The 22892-nt window shown below is 46.3% G+C and overlaps 1 protein-coding gene across 1 annotated transcript in view; it reads left to right on the forward strand.

Moving 5' to 3' along the window:
- LOC113427213 (uncharacterized) overlaps positions 1-22892 on the forward strand; it is a 142447-nt gene that overhangs the window by 25417 nt on the left and 94138 nt on the right. The window contains 3 exon segments of the mRNA XM_087947292.1: positions 2151-2311; positions 2314-2418; positions 7667-7735. Coding sequence (XP_087803418.1) covers positions 2151-2311; positions 2314-2418; positions 7667-7735 — 335 coding nt within the window.

Raw genomic sequence — 22892 nt, forward strand, 5'->3', positions numbered from 1 at the left:
ACAGACGATCTTTGCTAATTTCCTCTTTTTTTGTTTCTTCTTCTTTTTCTTCTTCTTTTTGGTCAGTTAACCTTGGTTTGAAATGCTTAAAAAGTGGAATCTATTATCAGGATATATCTATGTATGTATCTACCTATTGGTATGTATCAATTTATCTATCTCTCTTTCTGTCTCTCTCTATGTCTCTCTCTCTTGTCTCTAATCTACCTATCTTCTATTTAGTATTTGTGTATATATCAATCATCTATCCATCCATATCTATTGATCTGTCTGTCTGTCTGTCTACCTATCTACCTGCCTGCCTACCTATCTATACATCTATCTATCTAATCTATCAATCTTCTATTTTGTATTTGTATCAATCATCTATCCATCCATCCATCCATCCATCCCTGCATATCTGTCTGTCTGTCTATCTATCTATCTATCTGTTCATCTATATTCTATTTAGTATTTGTCCATCAATCATCTATTCAGAAATTTAGACTAGTTTGGAGCTTGGAGTATGATTTTGACCTTTGATGCTTGTATGCGGCATTCTTGGCTCTCTTAGCTGTGAGGATCTGTGGAGTAGATGGTCTTTGGCTTTTCCAAGCTGCATCAGCATTGGCAAATTACTAGCATATTCCTTTGGGAGTTCAGAAGACCTTTGGGGCTTCATCTCCTTGGTTCATTCTCCTTTCGTGCCGGTTGTTTATGCCTGCTTCTCGCCTTCTTTCTCCGGCATCTTCTCCTGCGGGGCTCTCGGCAAACGTACATCTTGAGGTCTTTCCTCTGACAGAATATGTGCGGTTCGGGGTTGAACTGTGGGGTCCTTGGTGCTCTCTGAGCTGGATGGATTTCTTACGGACGTTTTGTGACCGACCTAGAGAACGTCATCAATGCTAGAAGAGAGGAGGAGGGGGAGGAGGAGGAGGACTGTGGGGTCCTTGGTGCTCTCTGAGCTGGGTGGTTTTCTTGTGGACATTTCTTGACTGAACTAGGGAACGTTATCAGTGCTAGGAGGAGAGAGGAGGAGGAAGAGGAGGAAGGCATCTCTGGGTATCCTTGGTGCTCTCAGATGGTTTTCTTGTGGACGTTTCTTGAGCGAAGTAGGGAACATCATCAGTGCTAGAAAGGAGGAGGAGGAAAAGAACTTGTGGGGTCCTTGGTGCTCTCTGAGCTGGGTGGTTTTCTTGCAGACATTTCATGACCCAGCTAGGGAACATCATCAGTGCTAGAAGAAAGGGTGTGTGGGGAGGAGGAGGAAGAGCAGTTTGGGGTCCTTGGTGCTCTCTGAGCTGGGTGGTTTTGTTGCAGACATTTCATGACCCAGCTAGGGAACTTCATCAGTGCTAGAAGAAAGGGTGTGTGTGTAAAGGAGGATGAAGAGGTCTTTCTTTGATGCTGTCTGAGCTGGGTGGTTTTCTTGCAGACATTTCATGACCCATATTTGCGAGGATAGATAATTCACTTGTTTTGCTGCCTTTGTAACTTTGGTCACTAAAGGAATGGTTGTAAGTCAAGGACTACCTTTATGGCCCTTCAAAACAAAATTTGGAGATCCCTGGAGGGGGAAGGTGTGACAAGGGGTCAGAATTAAAACAGGCATCAATCTAGAATCCTTACGTGTTGGCAGAGTTGGCTTCATGCAGGTCAATGCCAGACACGCTGCTCCTAATAAACCTTTGGGTTTCTTTTGAAGCTTGGCTTGAGGTTCATGACTGAAGTAGGGTGATCACCCGAATCCTGACAGCGTAGTCGCCAGCGAACTAGGTCCAACTCTCCTTGTATCCTAGGTAGCTCTATCTAATCCTAATAAGGGCCCACCCTTAGTTGAGAAGATTCCTGTGCAAAGCCTTTTAATTGAAAGATTCATGTTCATATTTTAGCAATAAACCAGTTTAGTTGAAAGATTCCAATAGAGACTTTCAGCAATACATCAGTTTAATTGGAAGATGCCTGTTCACCAGCTTTTAGCAATAAATCAGTTTAATTGAACCTTTATATGTGCACCTAGTTATGCGCTCCCAACCCCCTACTCGTCTTTCTCCCTGGAGTTTGTTTCTTTGATTCTTAATCGGCTGCAAATTTTAAATACTGATTTGAGATGTTAATCAAATTGTTGATCTTCTCGTTCTTCCTTTCCTCCTCTTCCTCCCCCCACCCACCTCAGAGTTTGATTGGGAAGTGGATTGCGGCATGGCTGACATGGAGCAGAACCTCAGCCTGGCTGATGCGCTGACCGAGCCCACTCCCCAAATCGAGGAGGAAGTGAAACGCGATTTCATGGCCAGCCTGGAAGCCGAGAAGTTCGACGACATGATCGGGAAAAAGTCGGCAAGACGGATTACGTTCCTCTGCTTGACGACGACGAGCCGAAAGCCGGGAACCAGGAGGCGAAAGCCAAACCGCAAGCTGAGAACGTGGCTCAGGAGCGTGAGTGTCCAGACATGGGCAGAAGTCGGATCGGGCATCGGGCGGGATGAGCCGGGGCGGGGGGGGAACAGGATCAAATGAACAAGAAGCTGGATTATGACATACAACCCCGATTTGACGGTGCCAATGTTTCCATGGCTAAGCCAGCTTTGGTCCATTTTATGTCAGCGTTGTTAAGTGAATCAGGTGGTCATTAAGCAAATCTGGCTTTGTTTGTCGGAAGGTTGTGAAAGGGGATTGTGTGACACAATCCCTCAGGCCGATCCAACCCTCATAAATAGAGGCGAACTGCCTGAATTTGGATCATGTGACCATGGAGATACAGTGACCGGTCGTAAGTCATATTTTTCTTGCTTCCTCTGAATCGTTCTTCTCCAGACAGTCGCAGTCTATCTGCTTTGCCAGTCCCTTTTGCACGGAGGCATCCCGCCATTCGGCATATTGCCAGCTTCGGCGATCTCGTGGCTTTGAAATCCTTTTGAAATCTTATAGTGTTTCCCCCAAAAGATGCATTAGGGCTTAGTTTTTGGTTAGGTCTTATTTTGGGGGAAATATGGTACTAAGTGCATCCATCTGGCTGGTGATCTTAACTAGGGCTTATTTTTGGGTGGGGCTGATATTACAAGCATCCTAAAAGAAATCATGCTAGGGTTTTATTTTTCCAGTTGGGTCTTATTTTTGGGGACATACAGTAGAATTTTTTTACCCCATTCCATTTTTTTAATGCATCCCTTTCTTCCTCCAGGTGTTCTCCCTTCAGGAGGAAAAAAAAAAGAGAGAGAATGAAATTAAATATATTTCCACAGGTGCCATTATCCGACTAGCTCTGTTTTTCCCATCTGGGCTTTGCTTTTTTAATAAGCTCTTAATTGTGCTGTAATTTAGCCACAAAACGGTTGAGTGGATCAACTGTGAACTTCGACCACTCTCGGAATATTGGATAATTTTTTGACCATATTTTGCATCGTTTCTCCCAAGGGAACGTAGCTTTTTATTTGATTTTTTTTTCTTTTTATACCATGTTTCCCAAAAATAAGATCCTGTCATGTGTGCGTGTGTGTGTGTGTGTGTTATTTTGGGGGAGGTAGGGCTTATATTGGGTGCATGTGTAAAAATCAAGCTAGGACTTACTTTCAAGGTAGGTCGTATTTTGAGGGAAATAGTAATATCGCAATGTCCAATGTCAAAATTCAAAAAGGAGAGAACCGTTTTAAAAAATAGGCACTGAACCAATTGATAATTCCCCACCCCCCTTTCATAGACGTAACAACGATACAGATTGTCCTCGAAGGACGACTGCAACGGCCGCGAAAATTCGATGGTTAAGTGAGTTGGGAGCACTTCTGCGACCTTTCTCACCACCGTTGTTAAGTGACTGGCCGGAGTGGCCAAGTTAGGAGCAGGGTTGTTAAGTGAATCTGGCTTCACACGTGACCCCTGAGACCGTCATACCAAGGAGCACCAAGGAGCCCATGGTTGTCCTCCTTCTCTACTCCAAAAACCTCACTCCTTCATAGCACTGCTGATGTTACCTAGTTGGGTCTCAAAACGTCTGGGAGAAAATCCTTTTCTTCCTCCTCCCTCCCTCCCTCCCTCCCTCCCTCCCTCCCTCCCTCCCTTCCTTCCTTTCTTCTAGCACTGATAATGTTCCTGAAACATCTGCAAGAAAACCACCCAGCTCAGACAGTACCAATGACCCCCCAGTCCTCCTTCCTTCCTTCCTTCCTTCCTTCCTTCCTTCCTTCCTTCCTTCCTTCCTTCCTTCCTTCCCTTCGCTCCCCTCCCCTCCCCTTCCCTTCCCCCTTCCCTTCCCTTCCAGAACTGATATTGTTCCCTAGTTGGGTCATGAAACATCTGCAAGAAAACCACCCAGCTCAGACAGTACCAATGACCCCCCAGTCCTCCTTCCTTCCTTCCTTCCTTCCTTCCTTCCTTCCTTCCTTCGCTCCCCTCCCTCCCCTTCCCTTCCCCCTTCCCTTCCCTTCCAGAACTGATATTGTTCCCTAGTTGGGTCATGAAACATCTGCAAGAAAACCACCCAAGGTAGCGACTCAGAGAGCACCAAGGATTCCCCAGTCCTTTCCCCCTTCCTCCTTTTCCTCCTCCTCTTCCTCCTGTCCACAAATACATCTCCCATATAGCACTGATGATGTTACCTAGTTAGGTCATGAGATGTCTGCAAGAAAACCACCCAGCTCAGAGAGCACCGAAGAGGAGTTCAAAGGGGTTGGACGAGATGACCTCCAGGTCACTCCTAGCTCTGTTATTCTATGATTCTGTCAGGGTCTGCTGCTCAAGTAGGGGAAGGGACCTTTGAGGTCATCTAGTCCAACCCACGCTCAAACAGGAGACCATTTTCGAATCGTTGCATAATGTAAGGTATCTTGGAGGTCATCTAGTCCCTGTTCAAGCAGGAGACCACAAACAAGAAGTCCCCAACTTACAACTAGAAGACCTCCAAGGCCCCTCCCAACTCAGTTATTCTGTAAAAGTCTCCTGTTTCAGCAGGGTTGGACTGAATGACCTCCAAAGTCCCCTCCAACTCTGTCACTCTATGAATCTGTCAGGGTCTCCTGCTCGAACGGGGGTTGGACTAGATGACCTCCAGGTCACTTGTTGCTCTGTTATTCTGTGATTCCGTAAGGATCTCCTTCTGGAGCACAGGGTTGGACTAGAAGACCTCCAAGGTCCCTCCCCTCAAATGTTGGATTTTGATTTTCTTTCTCTCTCTCTCTCTCTCTCTCACACACACACACAGAAACACACACCGAGACACACACACATCCTCACAAAGAGGATTTGAACCAAGTTCGGCCAGCTGCCTTCCCATCGCGCAATGCACAGCATCCTGGTTTGATTGATTTTTGCCCTAATCCGCTTAGTCCGTCCGTTACGTAATCCGGAGGGATTTGTGTATGTGTGTTAAATAGGCCGAACTTTGCACGGCCGACTTCTTGGGGCGAATGGATGATTAAGAGTCTTGTCATTTGGCAGGCAACGCCAAGGACTTCCAAATGCTGGGGTTGGAAGAGGGACGTGGTGGTGGTTTGATTGTGGTGGGCCTGAGGAACGATACAATGGGAAGCAAAGATCCCAGTTGCCAGCCAATTGGTTTCAATGGAGGAGCCCTGATGCCGTTCCCTAGTTGGGTCACGAGACGTCTGCAAGGAAAGCACCCAGCTCAGAGAACACCAAAAATGACCACCCCAAGTCTTCCTCCTCCTCTTCTCTTTTTCCCTCCCTCCTTCCCTCTCCTCCTCCTCCTCTTCTTTGTCCTCCCTCCCTCTTCTTCTCTTTGTCTTCCTCCTCCCTCCCTCCCTCCGTCCGTCCCTCTCCCCTCCTTTCCTCCCCTCCTCTTCTCTTTCACCTCTTCCTCCTCCTCTTCCTCCTTCTCTTTGTCCTCCTCCTCCTTTCTCCTCCTCCCTTCCTCCTTCCCTCCTCTTCTCTTTCTCTTTCTCCTCCTAGTCCTTCCTCCTTCCCTCCCTCCCTCCTTCCCTCTCCTCCTTTCCTCCCTTCCTCTTCTCTTTCACCTCTTCCTCCTCCTCTTCCTCCTTCTCTTTGTCCTCCTCCTCCCTTCTTCCATCCCTCCTTCCTCCTCCTTCCTCCTCCTCCCTTCCTCCTTCCCTCTTCTTCTCTTTCTCTTTCTCCTCCTAGTCCTTCCTTCCTCCTTCCCTCTCCTCCTCCTTCTCTTTCTCCTCTTCCTCTGTCCCTCCCTCCCTCTTCTCTTCCTCCTCCCCCTCCATCTCTCTTCTCTTTCTCTTCCTCCTTGTCTTCCTCCCTCCTTCTCTCTCCTCCTCCTCTTCTTTTTCCTGCTCCTCCTCCCTGCATCCCTCTTCTCCTCCACTCCCACTCTTTTTCTTCCTCTTTCCCCCTCCCTCCCTTCCTCCCTCCTCCCCATAACCCTCCTTCCTTTCTAGCACTGGTGATGTTCCCTAGTTGGGTCATGAGACGCCTGCAAGAAAACCACCCAGCTCAGAGAGCACCCAGGACCTCACAGTCATGATTCTTTTATAGATTGAGAGATATGCATATTCACCTGCCAACTCCCAACAGCTCCAGGTAATTCACAAAACGTTAAAAACAATGTTTAAACATAAACCAACATTAAGCTAAGATAACTAACTTAGATAGCAACAAAGAAGAAAAATCGGATGCTTTAAGTCAGTGATCCCCAACCTTTTTACGCCGCGCCCGGTACCGGCATCAGCTGGGCGCCGCGCGGTACCGGCATCAGCTGGGCGCCACCATCTTTTTTATGAAAAAGTGCTTCCGGTGAGCTTTCTACCCGGAAAAGCTCACCGGTGCGGGCGCCGCCATCTTTTTTGATGAACGTGCCCGGTGAGCTTTCTACCCGGAAAAGCTCACCGGAAGCACTTTTTCATCAAAAAGATGGCGGCGCCCAGCAAGCCAGCGGCCCGGTAGGAGTTGTTCCGCGGACGGTACCGGTCCGCGGACCAGTGGTTGGGGACCCCTGCTTTAAGTAATTTAAATCACCCATTTGGAGTGAATTCTCCCATTGAATTGGGAGTCGTCTCCTCCTCCTCTTCCTCCGGCTGATCTTTCTCGGGAGTCGACTTCTAAGAAATATTACAATCGTATTTTTCGCTTAGCAACGATTTGCTTAGCATCCGTTCAACTTTTGCAACAACCCTGAAAAAAAGCGACCGACGACCCCTTTTTCCCCACACTTAATGACCGTGGCAACATCCCCGTGGTTAATGGGGAAGCAAGACTCACTCAACAACCCATTTGTTAAGTGTTGCTAACTCTACCACTGACCTGATTCGCTTAACGACCTAGAGCTCACGTAATGACCATCTCACTTAGCAATGGCAAGTTGGGGGCACTCTTACGGTCATAAGTTGAGAACTGTATCACCATCCTCTTCTTTTGAAGTCCCCTATAATCCCTTGTGGGGCGGAGTCTTGGGCACCTAAATGGAGCTGAGTGTTTACTGGCCGGATGCCCTTCCTGTCGCCAGTACAGAGTTGTTTTTTTCAGCAGATATATTCTCATTGAGAGAAATATCTATATAACAGATGCTAAATGTGCACAAAAATGGGAGATTTGGATAGATTTGGAGGTGTGGATTTAGATAGATGATTGATGGCAACATCTGGAGGAGAAACATGGCCACTGGGAGAGAAGATCCATCCTTCAGCTGGTCAAGAAAGTCTTTGGTGCAGAAAAGTGGGGTCCCCCAGGGCCTAAGTGCCCCCCCCAACTGATGTGCTTGTCTCTCTTCCAGGTCCTCCTGCAACTGGACCAGCCGCCGTGGTTGAGAATGGGGACCACGGCCTGGAAGGCAGCCGCCAAGGTAAGACATTGGGTTGACATTCTCCATTTCGCTCCAGAGCTGCTTCCTCATTTGCATGTCGCTGCCAACATATGTGTGATGTGTTGTATGTGTGAAGGTGGACTTCCCCGGGAAGAAGTTTCCGTCTTTCCCCCTCCGGACCCTTATCCGGCGGCCTCAACAATTTAGATTTTTTTTTTTTTGATGGGGAGAACTCATTTTTGATGTCCTTCAAGACTGGGGGCTCTTCGGAGGGGGTGGGGTGGGGTTGTCCATCTTGGACGTTGGGTGACGATGTGGTGAGGTTGAGTCCAGGACAGTTTTTCTCAAACTTGACAAATTTAAGGTGTGTGGACTTCAATTCCCAGAATTCTCTAGTTAACAAAGAGTGGAACAACAAGTCCCGGAATTCTTCACGATCTTCTGCTTTGATGGAGAAGTCAGGAAGGCAAGGATTCTAAAATGGAGTTTCTCAAGGGTTGGTCACTTTAAGATGTGTGGACTTCAACTCCCAGCTTGCAGGCTGCTGCATTCTGGGAGATGAAGTCCACTCAGTGTTTAGGGAATTCTGGGAGTTGAAGTCCCCTCAGTGTTTAGGGAATTCTGGGAGTTGAAGTCCCCTCAGTGTTTAGGGAATTCTAGGATATAAAGTCCTCTCAGTGTTTAGGGAATTCTAGGATATAAAGTCCTCTCAGTGTTTAGGGAATTCTAGGATATGAAGTCCTCTCAGTGTTTAGGGAATTCTAGGATATAAAGTCCTCTCCGTGTTTAAGGAATTCTAGGATATAAAGTCCTCTCAGTGTTTAGGGAATTCTAGGATATAAAGTCCTCTCAGTGTTTAGGGAATTCTAGGATATAAAGTCCTCTCAGTGTTTAGGGAATTCTAGGATATGAAGTCCTCTCAGTGTTTAAGGAATTCTAGAACATAAAGTCCTCTCAGTGTTTAGGGAATTAAACCTCCATTTTCCTCCCTCTCACAAAATGCAAAAGAGGAAAATAAATTAACAACAAAATCTGTTTTCCCCCTCTTTTTAAAAATTGTTCCCATCCTCAAATCCTCGAGTCCAAATTTTGACTCTTGCAAGTGATGGAGATAAAAAACAAACCACGTGCCCAGTTCTTCATTTATGACAGTTTGTTTAGTGACCATTCAAAGTTAATGACACTGAAAACAGGGAGATAAAACCCCTTTTTTCCCTTAACGACCATCGCGTCATTCCCCCAATCAAAATTCAGACGTTTGGCAACTGACTCGCATTTATGACGGCTGCAGTGAGAAGCAGGAAGCCAGAACTGCTTAGTGACCATGCTGCTAACATCCCCGCAGCAGCGATTCCACTTAATGACAGGGCCCAGAAAGGTTGTACCATTTGGGCAAGCCTCCCTGAGCAAATGTTTCCCTTAGTGACGTAAATGTAGGGCTCCATTGTGGTCGTAAATCGATGATTGGCTGCATGCACAACTTCCAACTTCTTCTGAGGATAGAATGAACCCTTTCGACGCCTTTCGAGTTAAATTAAAAACCGGGATAAAACGTCCAGTTTTAATTTTCTCTCCCCCACCCCGCTGGAAAATCAAGGAAAAGAAAAAAAATCCTTGAAATTTTTTCCCCTCTGTTCTATCAAACTTTTATTCTGATTTCTTTTTCATTGGATTTTGACCTGTTGAGTTGTTTTATTTTTATTTTCTCCGTCTCCGGCCAAAATCGATAATTTTGACTGATGGAGTTGAGACGGGGGCAATTTCAAAAGGAGAAAAAAAAAAAGAATTCTGGTTTTTTTCCTTCCTTTTTTGAAATTGTCCCCATCCTCAACTCTGTGAGCCGAAATGTCGATTTTGTCAAGAGATGGAGAAAAAAATGAAAAAGTCATCTCATTCATCCCCAGTATAGGGTTTGCTGCCTAAACAGGTGGTAGGACTAGATGACCTCCAAGTTCCCTTCCAACTCCATTTTTCTGTAAAGGTCTCCTGATCAAGCCAGGGGTTGGACTAGACTAGATGACCCCCAAGGTCCCTTCCAACTCTGTTTTTCTATAAGCATCTCCCACTCAAGCAGGGGGCTGGACTAGAAGACCTTCAAGGTCCCTCCCACCTCCCTTATTCTATCCTAATCTACTTTCAGTTGTCCCAAAGGTGCTTTTCATTTCAAGAGGCAACTGGCCTTTCTGGCTGTTTTTTTTCTTTCTTTCTTTTTTTTCTTTGAAGAGGTTTCGCTTCTCCTCCGAGAAGCTTCTTCAGTTCTGACTGAAGGGTGGAGGATGGAAAAGGCCTCTCAGTGACGATTCTCAGAAAGAGGGCTAACGATCAGAGGACTGGAAGGAATAGAAATCCTTCCATCCTTCCATTAGAACCGAAGAAAGCCTCTCTGGAGGAGAAGCGAAACCTCTTCAAAGGAAAAAAAAAACCAGAAAATTCCAGTTGCCTCTTGAAATAAAAAGGGATAAAAATGCAATATTTTTCAGAGACTTTCTGTGATCCTCCCAAGCGAAAGCCGGTTTCCAGCTGACCCATTAAGGACAGCTTATTTAAAAATAGCGATAGCTTACACTCTTCCTTTCCGTTTTGGGAAGGATTTTCTTCTTAGGGACTGATTTGATGCCGAGAATTAGGAAATGCTATTCTCTGTTTATAAGGTGATGAGAGATTTTTTTTTTTTAACCTCTTGGACCATAAACCGGCTTTTCGCCCCCCCCCCCAAAACCCCTTATGGCAAGTCCTCGACTTACGGTGGCGGTGGAGCCCACAATTTCTCTCACTCAACAAGACGGTTGTTAAGTGAAGAGGATGATACACCTCAGTACTTAGAGTCCTCGACTTATGATGGTGATTGAGCCCTTGATTTCTGTTGCTCAGCGAGACAGTTGTTAAGTGAGCAGAAAGATACACCTCAGTACAGAGAGTCCTTGAGTTACGATGGCGGTAGAGCCCACAATTTCTGTCGCTCAGTGAGACAGTTATTCAGTGAGGAGGAAGATACACCTCAACACAGAGAGTCTTCAAGTTAGGACCGCAATTGAGCCCCGCATTTATGTGGCTAAGAGGAACCTTTGTTAAGCCAGCTTCGCCCCGTTTGATGAATTTTTTTTGTCGCAGTTGTGAAGTGAATCATGGCTGTTGTGAGTTGGTCGTTAAATGAATCGGGCTTCCCCACTGACATTGCAAAAGTGGAATCACTTTTGCGACCTTCTGGCAAAGGAAGGAAGCCGGATTCACTTAATGACCATGTGACTCCATGGTCTGACCACAACAGAGGCTGTCATAAGTCCATGCTCTGAAGTCCATTTTGCTCCAATTTAAGACCTTTCTGGCCTCCATCCTTAAGTGAATCGCTGCTGTTGCTAACTCAAGTCCCCTGGTCGTTAAGTGAATCCGGCTACCATCTTGGCTTGTCAGAGACACTGCGACCATCATAAATATGAGACCTTTTGAGGACATGACCACAGGGATGCTGCCACGGTCACTAAGCGTGAAACATGGCTGTGGGTCACTTTTTCCAGTGCCATGGTACATTCGAACGGTCACTATAATGAGGTGTCGTAAGTCAAGGACCCCACTATTTTTGGGTACAGAGAGTTTGATGTGCTAGGTTGGATTGTGTAGTGTGAGTTTTGGAATTCGGAATTAGAGAAATAGAAGAGTTGGAAGGGACCTTGGGGGTCATCTAGTCCATCCTGCTGCTCGAGCTGAAGACCCTTACAGAATCATAGAAAGACTGAGTCAGAAGGGACCTCAGAAGTCATCTAGTCCAGCCCCTCCGCTCAAGCAAGAGACCCTTACAGAATTCCAGAGTTGGAAGGGCCCTTGAAGGTCTTCTAGTCCAACCCTCTGCTGTGTCAATGTGCATGGTTTCTCCTTGAAGAACAGTTTTGAGATGGGGTTTTTTAGCCAGCCACCTTCCTGAAGGACTAAAGGGAAGAGTTGGTGAAAACGAAGGTTTTGTGGAGTCTTCCACCATCCCAGGATGTGTTCGTAGATGTCTTTTTCTGGGCCAACCTTCTTCCAGCTGGTGGTCACCAAACACTATGGACTTCAAGCCTTACCAACTTGTTCTGACCTAGGCTTCCCAAGATCATGAAGCCGACTCCTCATCCCGATAAAAACCCCTTTTATTTAGGTTATAAAGGGAATTCCTCTCCAGCAAAGTCTCGGCCAACATTCTCATGAGATTTCACAATTACAGGCCTTGGAGAGTTGCCAGGCCGATAGCTTCCAAACGCCACACTGTAGCAGCAATTACTTGGCAAGAAGTCAGGAACAGATCTTCACCCGAATGAATTAAACTAATTGTCTCCTGCAAACCCCACTCCCCTTTCACCTCCTCTTTATTCCCTCTGGGAGGGGCCATTCACTGCCCACCTGTGCCCTTACTCCTGTGTTGACCCTTGTTCCTTAGCTGTTCCCTTCTCCTGGCAGCTCTGTGCATGTGCACACTGGGAACAGGCTCCAGCTGTTCTTCTTCCCCACTTATCTCCGACTCCGAAGGCAGCTGATAACTGTCAGACGGCCCTGGCCCCATCTCTGCCTCTGACACAGAGCCCTCGTCTGAGCCTCCCCCAGACTCCAGGACTGGCCTATGTTCCTCCCCCAACCTCCTCACTGTCCCAGTCTGCCGCCAGCTTCGCAGACTGCTGGGAAAACACAACTGGGAAAAGAAGCAGATTGTGGTTCTTCTAGCCAGCATTGTGAGATCTGGCCCGCCCTGAACTATTTATTTAGGATTTCGGCTTCCTGTTGTTGGATCTACTGGTCTGAAGGGGTTGAGACAACGAGATCCTGTTTTAAGTAGGGGTCATCCTTGGTTCCTCACACAGCTTAGCGTTGTCTCCTCCAACGTTTTGAGGACCCTGGTCTTCAGCTTATGTTTGTCCGCGAATGATTTCTGAAGAGGAACCATTTTGTGAGTGGGAGTAAGAGAATGGAGGCCTAGCTGAGGCCTGGGAGGTTTTTGTGTGTGTGGTGGCCGTGGGCATCGAGAGAGGAGAGATAAGTTAGGTGGATGTGGGACATGTTGGAGCAGATGATGGCCAAGGTCCCAAGAGTGGTAGAGAGTTAAGGATGTGACTCGAAGAGAAGTGATCCAGTCGCAGAAGAACATCTGGAGAACTTGGTTTAGTGAAGAAATTGGTTGTCCTACTGTACTTCAACTCACTGAAGAAAGATGGGGCAGACGTCCGTCTTTTAAGAGGTCCCATGTTCCTTATTCTTTCGCTCCTTTCCACCAAGATCAGGGATATCCAATTCTACTGAGGTCATCACCCAAGTCATCATCATCACCACTTTCTTTTAACGGTCCCATAATCCCTTGAGGGGGTGGAGTCTGGGTAACTGAATGGAGCTAGCAGAATGTTTGAATGGCCGGATGCCCCTTCCTGTCACCAGGGCGGAGTTTTGTTCAGCAGATACATTCCCATTGTGCTGAGAGAGAGAGAGAAATATCCGCCTCTACCTAGGATCGAACTCACAGCCTCCGGATTATGAGGCGAGAGCTCCACTCTGAGGTCATTCTCCCAAGTAAGGAAGAGAAAGGAACACCCGACCCCACTAGGGTCCATCCTCTAGTTTGTTGATCTCAGATTCAAGCCTGCTGATTCAAAGCAGAGCAACAACTTTGCGGTTGTGCTTTTTTTTCTTTTCTTTGTGTGTTAGAAAAATACAGATTGAGGGTTGCAATTAAGCTTAGGGAGATGCTTGCCACCAAATTGGTTCGTAGGAAAAAATTTCCTCGTGGTATGATTCAACCGGTGTAACAACCGGTTCGGTGAGCGAGTGCGTGCACCACGTTTAGAAAAGACCATTTTTTTAGCTATCATACTTACCTTCTGCTGTATCCCTGGTGAATAAAACAGCGGCGGGCCAAACGATCCCTGGAACAACTGGCTCGTTCGAACCGGTCTGAACCAGTAGAATCCCAGCCTTCCACAAGGTACGGAAGGAGGGAAAAGCTTCAGCAAAATCCATTTCTCAAAATGCGCAGGTGTCTCCTCACTTCCTTCGTAGTTCCTATTCGGGGTTGGGTTGGGGGTGGAGATGAGAGAAAGCCAAGTTTGGGAATGGAGCTTGAGTTTCAGATGGAGAATACGCCCAGCTCAGTTCTTGGGAAGAAAAAGTAGGGTGGTTCAAGTGGTTGGAACGAGATTAACAAGCCCACATCTGAGATCCGAGATCTGCCCTACGGCAGGGTTGAATATAGAATATAACTTTATTATGGTCTTAGACCAGCAATAGACATCACTATTTACGATCTATATAAAAAAAAGTATGGACACATCCTACGGCAGGGTTGAGTTCCCGTCCTTAGCTCCAGCTCCTGGTCAGGTAAAAACCACGATATTTCTAACAAGGGTGTCAAACTCAATTTCATTGAGGGCCACATCAGGGTCCTGGGAGGCCAGTGGGGCTGACTGGGTGGGTGTGGCCAACTGGGCGAGCGTGGCCAGGTTGACACCACTCCCCACTGGGTAGACTGGGCTGAAACCATGCTGGCCGGCCCATTACATTTTCGAGGACGGCTCCGCGGGCTGGTCCAACCACATTGCAGGCCGAATCCAGCCTGCAGGCCTTCTGTTTCCATTCTAACCCGAGTGCAAAACAAAACAAAAACATACTAAGGTTCTTTGGAGGGTAGAAAATGGGGGCAGAGTTTGAAGACTTCTTGGCCAGGACATTCTAGAAAATGGATGGCAGGGTTGAGTTCCTGTCCTTAGTTCCAGCTTCTGCCGGGAAAAAGAAAGGAGCTGAAACGCCTCGGTGCTTCTAACATGGGTGCAAAACAAACAAAAAAAAAAAATGTAGGTTCTTTGGAAGTACAGAACAGGGTCAGAGTTTGAAGGCCGGTCTTTACCTTTCAAGACAGTCTCGAGCATTGATAGTTGGAGGAAGGATCTTCTATCTTCTCATTTTCCTTCTGGGTCCCGGAGTTGTGATGTGTGCTTTGTCATTGTCTTTGTGTGTAATGTCGGGAGGTTGGCCTGGGCCATTGCTGCTGCTTTGGGGTTATCTTGGAGTGGACAAGAGGTCTACATCTGCTTGCTTGGAACTCGCAAGGTCCTACAAAGAGTTTGAAACCACCACCACCCAGCATCATAGATTCCTGGTTTATGGATCTGGTGGGTCTAATAACACTTGTGAGTTGGGAAATAGGCTACTGTATTTCCTACCCTAGACTAACTTTCAATGTCCGTATGAATTCAGTAACCACGATCATTAAAATCCAAGGAGAGCTTTGCTTCTGTCCCTCCCTCTCCCAACAGTCTTCAAAAATATTGGAAATGGACTACAGAAATCCCAACATATTGGAAATTGACTAGACTTATCCCAGCCAGGTGGTTGGGAATTGACTACCTGATTCCGAGCATATTGGGAATTCAGTACATGAGTGCTAATCCTGGCCAATTATTTGATGGAAATTGACTACATGGATCCCAGTCAGTTAGTTGGGTGTTGACTAGACTAATCCCAGACGGTTCATTGGGAATTGACTAGACTAATACCAGCCAATTTGTTGGGAATTGACTACATTAATCCCAGTCACTTCACTGGTAATTGACTAGACTGATCCCAGCCAATTCATTGGGAACCGACTACATGAATCCCAGCGTGTTGGGAATTGACTATCCCAGCCAATTTGTTGGAAATTGACTATACTAATGCCAGCCAATTTATTGGGAATTGATTAGACTAATCCCAACATATTAGAAATTGACTACACTAATCCCAGCTAATTCACTGGGAATTGACTAGACTAGTTAGAGCTAATTATGTATTCAGGAATTGACTAGTCAGTCTTTTGGGAATTGACTAATCCCAGCCAGTTCATTGGGCGTTGACTACACAAATCCCAGCTGGTTCATTGGGAATTGAGTTGACTAATCCCAGCCAATTTATTGGGAATTGACTACATGAATCGCCCCAATTTGTTGGGAATTGACTAGACTAATCCCACCTTCTGTACGTTCCCTGCAATTGATTTGGTGGCTGTTTTAGGGAAGCTCCTGCCTCTTTGCTTACTCTCTTTTGCTGGGCTGATGCTTGCTCACCGATCGTCCGCGCCGTTGCCTCCCACTTTCATGTTTACTAATGACTTAATGCTTTTATGTCCTCCCCGTCTCCTGTTGCCTCCCCCCTCTTCCTTCCTTCCTTCCTTCCTTTCTTTCTCGCTTCCTTCCTATAGAAACCTAGACTCCCCCCTCCTCCTTGGGGAGGGGCTGCTCTCCACGAGAGACCACGCGTGCTTTTGCTTCCCATCACTGCACTTAAAAAAGCCACCTGTCCTTTCTGCCTTTAAAGAGCTCTGCCTTTACCTGCCTGGATATTGTGGGGGCTGAAGAATGAAGAGGGTAGATCTGCGGTGGGCTGACTCCTCCTCCCTCAATGCTCCTCCTCTTCCTCTTCCCTCCTTCCTCCTCCCTCATTTCTCCTCCTTTCCTCCTCCTCTTCCTCCTCCCTCCTCCCTCATTTCTCCTCCTCTTCCCCTTCCCCTTCTCCCTCCTCATTCCCATTCTCCCTTCTCCCCCCTTTCCCTTCCTTTCCTCCCTCTCTCTTATCTCCCTCCCTCCCTTCCCTGTCTCTCTGTCTCTTCTTTATTATTTCCTCCCTCCTTCTCTTTCTCCTTTCTTCCCTTCCTTTTTCTCCCTCCCTTCCTCCCTCGCATTCTCTCCTTCCCTCCCTCTTCCTTCCCTGTCTGTCTGTCTCTTCTTTCCTCACTCCTTCTCTATCTCCTCCCTCCCTCCCCTTTTCTCCTCCCTCCCTCCCTCCCATTCTCTCCTTCCTTCCTTCCTTCCTTCCTTCCTTCCTTCCTTCCTTCCTTCCTTCCTTCCCTCTCTGTCCTTTCCTCCCTCCTTCTCTCCTTCCTCCCTTCCTTTTTCTCCTTCCTCCCTTCCTCGCATTCTCTCCCTCCCTTCCTTTCCTGCCTCTCTGTCTCCTTATCTTCTTCTTTCCTCCCTTCTTCTCTACCTCCTCCAACCCTTTTTTCCTCCCTCCTTCCTTTCCTTGCATTCTCTCCTTCCTTCCCTCCCTCCCTCCCTACCTCCCATCCTTCCTTCTTTTCTCCCTCCCTCCTTCCCCTTCACAGTGCTTGTCGAGACTCTTTCACCTAACCGACAATTCTGCCTGGCGGATATCCGAGCTGCACCTTTGCTTTTGTGCTTCCCCCTTTTTTCTGACCCCCTTTTTAATTTCCTCCATCCCCTTTTGGTTCTCATTCTTCCAAGACCATCCCTTGTTCCCTTCCTTTTCCCCTTTGTCTCTCTCCCCGCGGTGACTCGGTTGTTAGAAGGGCCCTTGTCCAGCTTTCTCACATTCGGGAGATGGATTTTAGGGTCCCTCTTTTAAAGAATGAAAGAAACGCGAGCAATCTCAGATTTCCCTAACTTCGATTTGGGAGAAGCAGGTCATCCAAAGATGGCTTCCCAGAAGCAATCCTGTTTTTAGCCAACTACTCCCCGGTCACCTTGGACCTAAATGTCCTCCCTGCATCAAAGCCGAAAGCCTTCGTGCAATTTTAATGTGGCTTGAAAGCTCTTCCTCGTTCCGGGATGTCCATGCTCCCATTTTGTTGTTGTGTTGCTGCAAATTCTTCTTTATGGCTTGTCACAAACAAATCAAGTCAAGGCACAACAGATCGGGTGGGCCGAGCAAGGAAGGGAAGCCGACAATCCGACCTGTCAGAATTGCTTCCCCAAATGATGAATCTGACAAGAGGAGACGACGACGGGAACTTTGATCCCCGAGCTTTTTTAGCTTGTCGTTTGTAATTTGGCTGTCTGTCTGCTCTCCGCCTGGAAATAGCCCAAACAACCATCTCTTTCCGAGTCCTAAATTTGGAATTCTCAGCCTCTCCATCAAACGAGGTCGTTCTTTTTAAAAAGATATGACATATATATATATATATAAATAACAGTTTTTACTGATCTATTTTATTTGCTCAAAAAGGGACAGTTCAAGAGACAGTGTGGTTTGAGTCCCTTGATGAAGGTCGGAGCTCACTCAAATCCAGAACAGCTAAAGATGGGGAAAGTGTCAGCACTTGCTGATTATGATTGTGGGGTCAGTCAAATCACACACACACAGAGAGAGAGAGAGAGAGAGAGAGAGAGAGCCATTAGGATGAATTATGCAGGGAAAGGACGAATGTTTCTGCAGAGATGCATTTTCCATTAAGGTTCGTATTTCTCCCGGAGACGGAGAGAACGGGCGAGAGAGCGAACGTTGGGCACTGCTATTAAAAGGAACAAGAGCCCTTTTGCCTTTAGGCATCTATCTTGAGCGAAGTGCGATTTAAATTTAGACCAGATTTTGAGCAAAATGCAATCTTAAATTTAGACACGCCCCCCACCCACCCCCCAAATCTAGTACCAGGGAGGCTGAATTGAGCTGCCAAAATTATCCTTCAGTTTTGGAAGGACTTGGAGAGCTGGTAGCTTCTTCCTCATGGGTCCCTGGAAGCTTTGGAAGTAGGACATCGGTGGAAAACCAGATCCAGAAGCTTTGGAGGTAGGATATTTGTGGACCACCAGACCAGAAGGTTTTGAGATGCTGGACAACCAGATCCATTAGGTTTTGAGGTAGAATATTTGTGGACAACCAGGCCAGAAACTTTAGAGGTAGGACATTAAAGAGACTCAGAAGCTTTTGAGGTAGGACTTTTGTGGAAAATCAGGACCAGAGGTTTTTGAGATAGGACATTTGTAGACAATCAGACCTGGAAGCTTTTGAGGTAGGACGTTGGTGGAGACATCCAGGCCACCTGAAGAGGGGAATCTCCCTTTTGGTGTTCTCGTTCAGTTGATAAGGCCATGGGATTGAGTGCTCACTTCTCCTTGGTGGTCCTTATTTGAAGGATGATCATAGCCTTCTCCTCTTCCATTGGGTAGGGACATGTAGATGGTATAGACCTTGAAGAGCCCAGCTTCCCAGCTGCATTCAGAAGCATCCTAAAGCTTGATGTCCTCCTGAACATTGAGGCTCTCCTGGGTATGGTCTCCTTCCCAGGTTCTCTGGACCTGCTAACGTAGAAGCTACCTAGGAGTTTCCTCAAGCTGGCCCAATATATCCCACCACAAAGTATCCACCATCCCAACAAACACTGTTTTTCGAACAAAAACAAATTTCCCCCTAGGGTAGGGGTGTTTATTCCTCGTTTATTCATTTAAGAAATGATTAATTTGTTAGACCTGAAGGTTGATATTTCATCAGTTCCTAGTGAGTTTCCCTTTGCCATGCCCTCCTCGGTTGTAGGAAGTCCTATTATTTATTCTGCCTCATTGTAAAAGAAGATGGGTTCTCCTAAATTATCAGCCTATCTCTTGAGGTTCTACACACCAAGTTCATACAACAAAGTGGTCTTCTTCTTCTTCAACTGGTGGAAGATGGATGGACTTCCAACTCCCAGAATTCTTGGCTGGCTGGGGGAACCCTGGGCACTGAAGTCCACCCAAGGTTCAAGAGCGCAGCAATAGAAGGAATCTGATGGTGGACTCCTCATTGGTGATGCCATACCTCGGGAAAGGGTGCCGATCAAGTTGTAGATGAGCTAATGGAGCTTTTGGGTTCCCGAGCACCCCCAAACACCACCACTGCCAAGAAGGAAGCCATGGAGATAGTTTTTGGAGGTGCTTAATATGCGCTGGAGAAACGTAGGATCAAGAGCTCAACAGGTGGATTCTGGCTTCATGTTCCGGATAGAGAGATGGTCTTTCCACTGTTGGTCAGTTGGCAGGCAACAGTTGAGGTTTCTGGTGTCAAGTAACATACCCATAGTGTACCCAACTCAAAGGTTTTGAAGGATATTAGATTAGTGAAGGAACTTTGGCTTCTGAGGTGGACTGTTGACCAGCGAGAAGTTAGGAAGATGACATGGCTTTCAAAAAATACTGCTGGGTCTGCTAGGAATTGTAGTTGGGATTTCATACCCAAAGAAGACGTGGTCAAGCATCAGGGACGATCCTGGTGAGACCTTCTCACGAACTTCAGAACTGCTCCTCAAGAAGGCTTCCTTGAAGCAGTTCTTCCTTGGTCTCTCCTTTTAGCTCTCTCCTCTCCTTGGAGCAGAAGACAACTGATCATCTTAAATGATCATCTCCACAAAACAATCTATGCCTCCAACACTTCGTGGTCTCCTTAAACCAGCGAAGATCTCAGATATGGACTCTTGTCCCTATCTGGGCTTATTAAAATCAGGGGTGAGATTCCACTGGTGTAACAACAACCAGTTCGGCCAAACCGCTCTGTACCGGCTGAATCCCACCCCTGGTTCATCCCTCCCACCCAACAGCCAGGAATTCCAGCATTCAGACCCATCCAACTCGGGCCCCGTCGTGGCTAACTAGGAATCCTGGCTAATTGTCCCCAGAAACAGTTTTTGAGATGATTGCGTGAGACAAACCAACCCAACTTCTTCCCTTTCCATCTTCCCATCTCATTATCTCCTATTTCCTCCCCCCCCCCTTTTTAATTTTTCCTTTTCAATTTAATGTTCGATTTTCCCTGCTTTAATAGTTTTTGAGTTTCTCCTCGTTGTTTATTCTTTTTAAATTTGGGAAGGGAAAAAAAACACATTTGCCTAAATTGAGCATCTGTATATTATAATTCAAATAATTCTCTATAATTCTCACCTTTGCGCAGGGGACAAAAAAAAAAAAAGGTTGGAAAATGTCTGTTTTTCTTGCCATTGCTTTTGAAGTTGTCTTTTTGCAAATTGCTTTGGGCCGTGGGGTCAGAGCGGCCTTGTAAAATCACTGTGTCTTTATCCCAAAGGAATTTTTTTTTTCAAATGTGGCCTTTTTTTAAGATGAGTGGACTTCAATTCCCAGAATTCCCCAGCATGGGGGAATCGTGAGAGTTGAAGTCCGCCCATCTTAAAGGAGCCACGCTTGATTTATTCAACTGCTTTATTGCAATAATTCATTGTAAAAAAAAAAAAAAAAACCTCTTTTAACAATTGCCTCTGTTCACTCCTTCCGCTTTGTACGTCAGCCTTGTACACGACTAACTCTTGTCCACCCACACTTCCCCTTTTGCTAAATAAACCACTAATAAAAACCTCTCTGCTAACCTCGGCTGGAAAATTTTGATTCAACTGCAATGGAACCAAACATCGGCCAAGCTGAATAACCGGCGTTCTGTTGCAAGTCGTTTGTTTCTGCTTTGATGCTTTTCTTTGGGGGCCCAAGAGGAAATTTCCATGACTGGAAGATGGAGAAAGATCGGAAATCTGGCTAAATTGACTTTTTTTCTTGAGTCGAGAATAGATATATATATACTGTATATACATATGGCAGGGAGAGATCTACCTCCCTACCTCCATCCATCCATCCATCAATACATCTATCATCTATCTGTCATCTACTATCTATCACTCTGTCTCGTCTGTCTGTCTCTCATTTTCTAACTGTCTGTCTGTCCATCCATCCATCCATCCATCAATCCATCCATATTTGTTTATTGCTGCTTGAAAATCGCTTATGGACTTTGTTGTTCTAGAAAATGGGGGGTTAAAGTTATGATTGATGGCCTTGAGGATTAGACAGGATTAACTGATGTAAAGAAAATTCGAAGTGAGTTCTTGGTAGTTTTTTTTTCTTTTCGGTTCTTTTTTTAAAAAAAAGTTCATTTTTTTCTTTCTGCCACTATTAGTTCTCTCTGTGTGATTTTTTTTCCTTTCCTTTCCTCTCCCCTTCATTTCCCTTTTTCTCTTCCACTCTTTCACTTTGGCCTTTGATTTCTCTTTTTCTTTCATTTCTCTCTCTTTTTTTCTTTTAACATTCATTTCTGGCACTTTAAATGTTTTCTTTCTTACTGCTTCTCACTTTGCATCAGTTTATCTACTTTGAAATTCTCACGCATAAAAACGAAAAGATCCAGATTATTGAAATAACCAGAAGGGGCTGTCAGTCAGGCAGGTAATTAGACAAGAAAGCTCCAACGAAAGGCAAGAAATTGGCGGCGGCGGGAGGGGGGGAATCTTATTTTAGCAAAATATGCTGTAAAGTAGGGTGGGATGAAACATTCTTAAGCCAGGTTTTTTCAAACTCAGCAGCTTTAAGAGGGGAGGACTTCCAGAATCCCCCACCCAGTCATGCTTTAAGAGGGGAGGACTTACAGTCCCAGGATCCCCATGCCGGCCTACTTTAAGATGTTAGGCTTTAAGAAGGATGCTGGCTGAGGAATTCTGGGAATTGAAGTCCGCCCACCTTAAAATGGCCAAAATGGAAACCACTGGTTTTGACAAACCACGATTGTCAGCTTGTTTTGGGCCTGTGCAATCCAGAGACGCCCATGGCTTAATTGAGGGCTGGGATATCGATTTGGGATCAAAAGGCCGGAAAGTGTCCGTCCGAAAGTGGGGTGTCCGTCAATGAAAGTCAACCCTGCTTGATGGACGGATCGGTGGACTGTCAGTCAAAGGAGAGTCGAGAATAACAATCTGGTGACATTAAAAAAGAAAGGAAACACAATCCTTCCCCCTCAGGATTTGATTCTTCTTGCGAACTGTCAGTTGGATCGAAAGAAGGACTCTACGACCCATAATGCACCAAATCTTCCGCTAGGCTGTAGAGAAGACTTGTGGTGGGACCCGTAGTTATGCAGGCAAGTCCTCGGCTTACGATGGGTTACCGCAGCCCTCACAAATTAAGTGACTTAGGACTGTAATTCACACAACCGTTCTAGCATTCCCAGCAATGGTGGCCTGTTGCCGGTTCGCACCGGTTTGACCAAAATGGTTGTGCCCAGAGAACCAGGAGTAAAATATTTTGAATTCCACCCCTGATCTCCACCTGATAAAAAAAAAACTCTGGCGTTTTGGCCACTGACTGGCATTTACGATGATTGCAGTTGTCCCTAGGTCACGTGATCCCCTTTAGTGACCTCTTCATAAGCGACCGGCTCCGACTTAATGACGGTCGCCGCATCCCAAGGTTGCGTTATGCCCTTTTGTGACATGACGAGCGAAGTCCATGGGAAAGCTGGATTCACTTAATAACCATGCGAGTGACTTGCAACGGCGGCGATTAACTTAGCGACTGAGGCTAGAAAGGTCGTTAAAAAGGGACAAAGTTCACTTCAGAACAGAAATGTCGGCCTCCCTTGTGGTCGTAAGTTGAGGACTACCTGTAGTATGGCTTTATTTCTAACCAAAGCTCATCCTCCACTTAACGACCACAATGGAGGCCAAAACATC

This window comes from Notechis scutatus, chromosome Z (assembly GCF_049901735.1).
Source record: "Notechis scutatus isolate UNSWTSFEM ecotype Mainland chromosome Z, rNotScu1.2, whole genome shotgun sequence".
NCBI lineage: Eukaryota > Metazoa > Chordata > Lepidosauria > Squamata > Elapidae > Notechis > Notechis scutatus.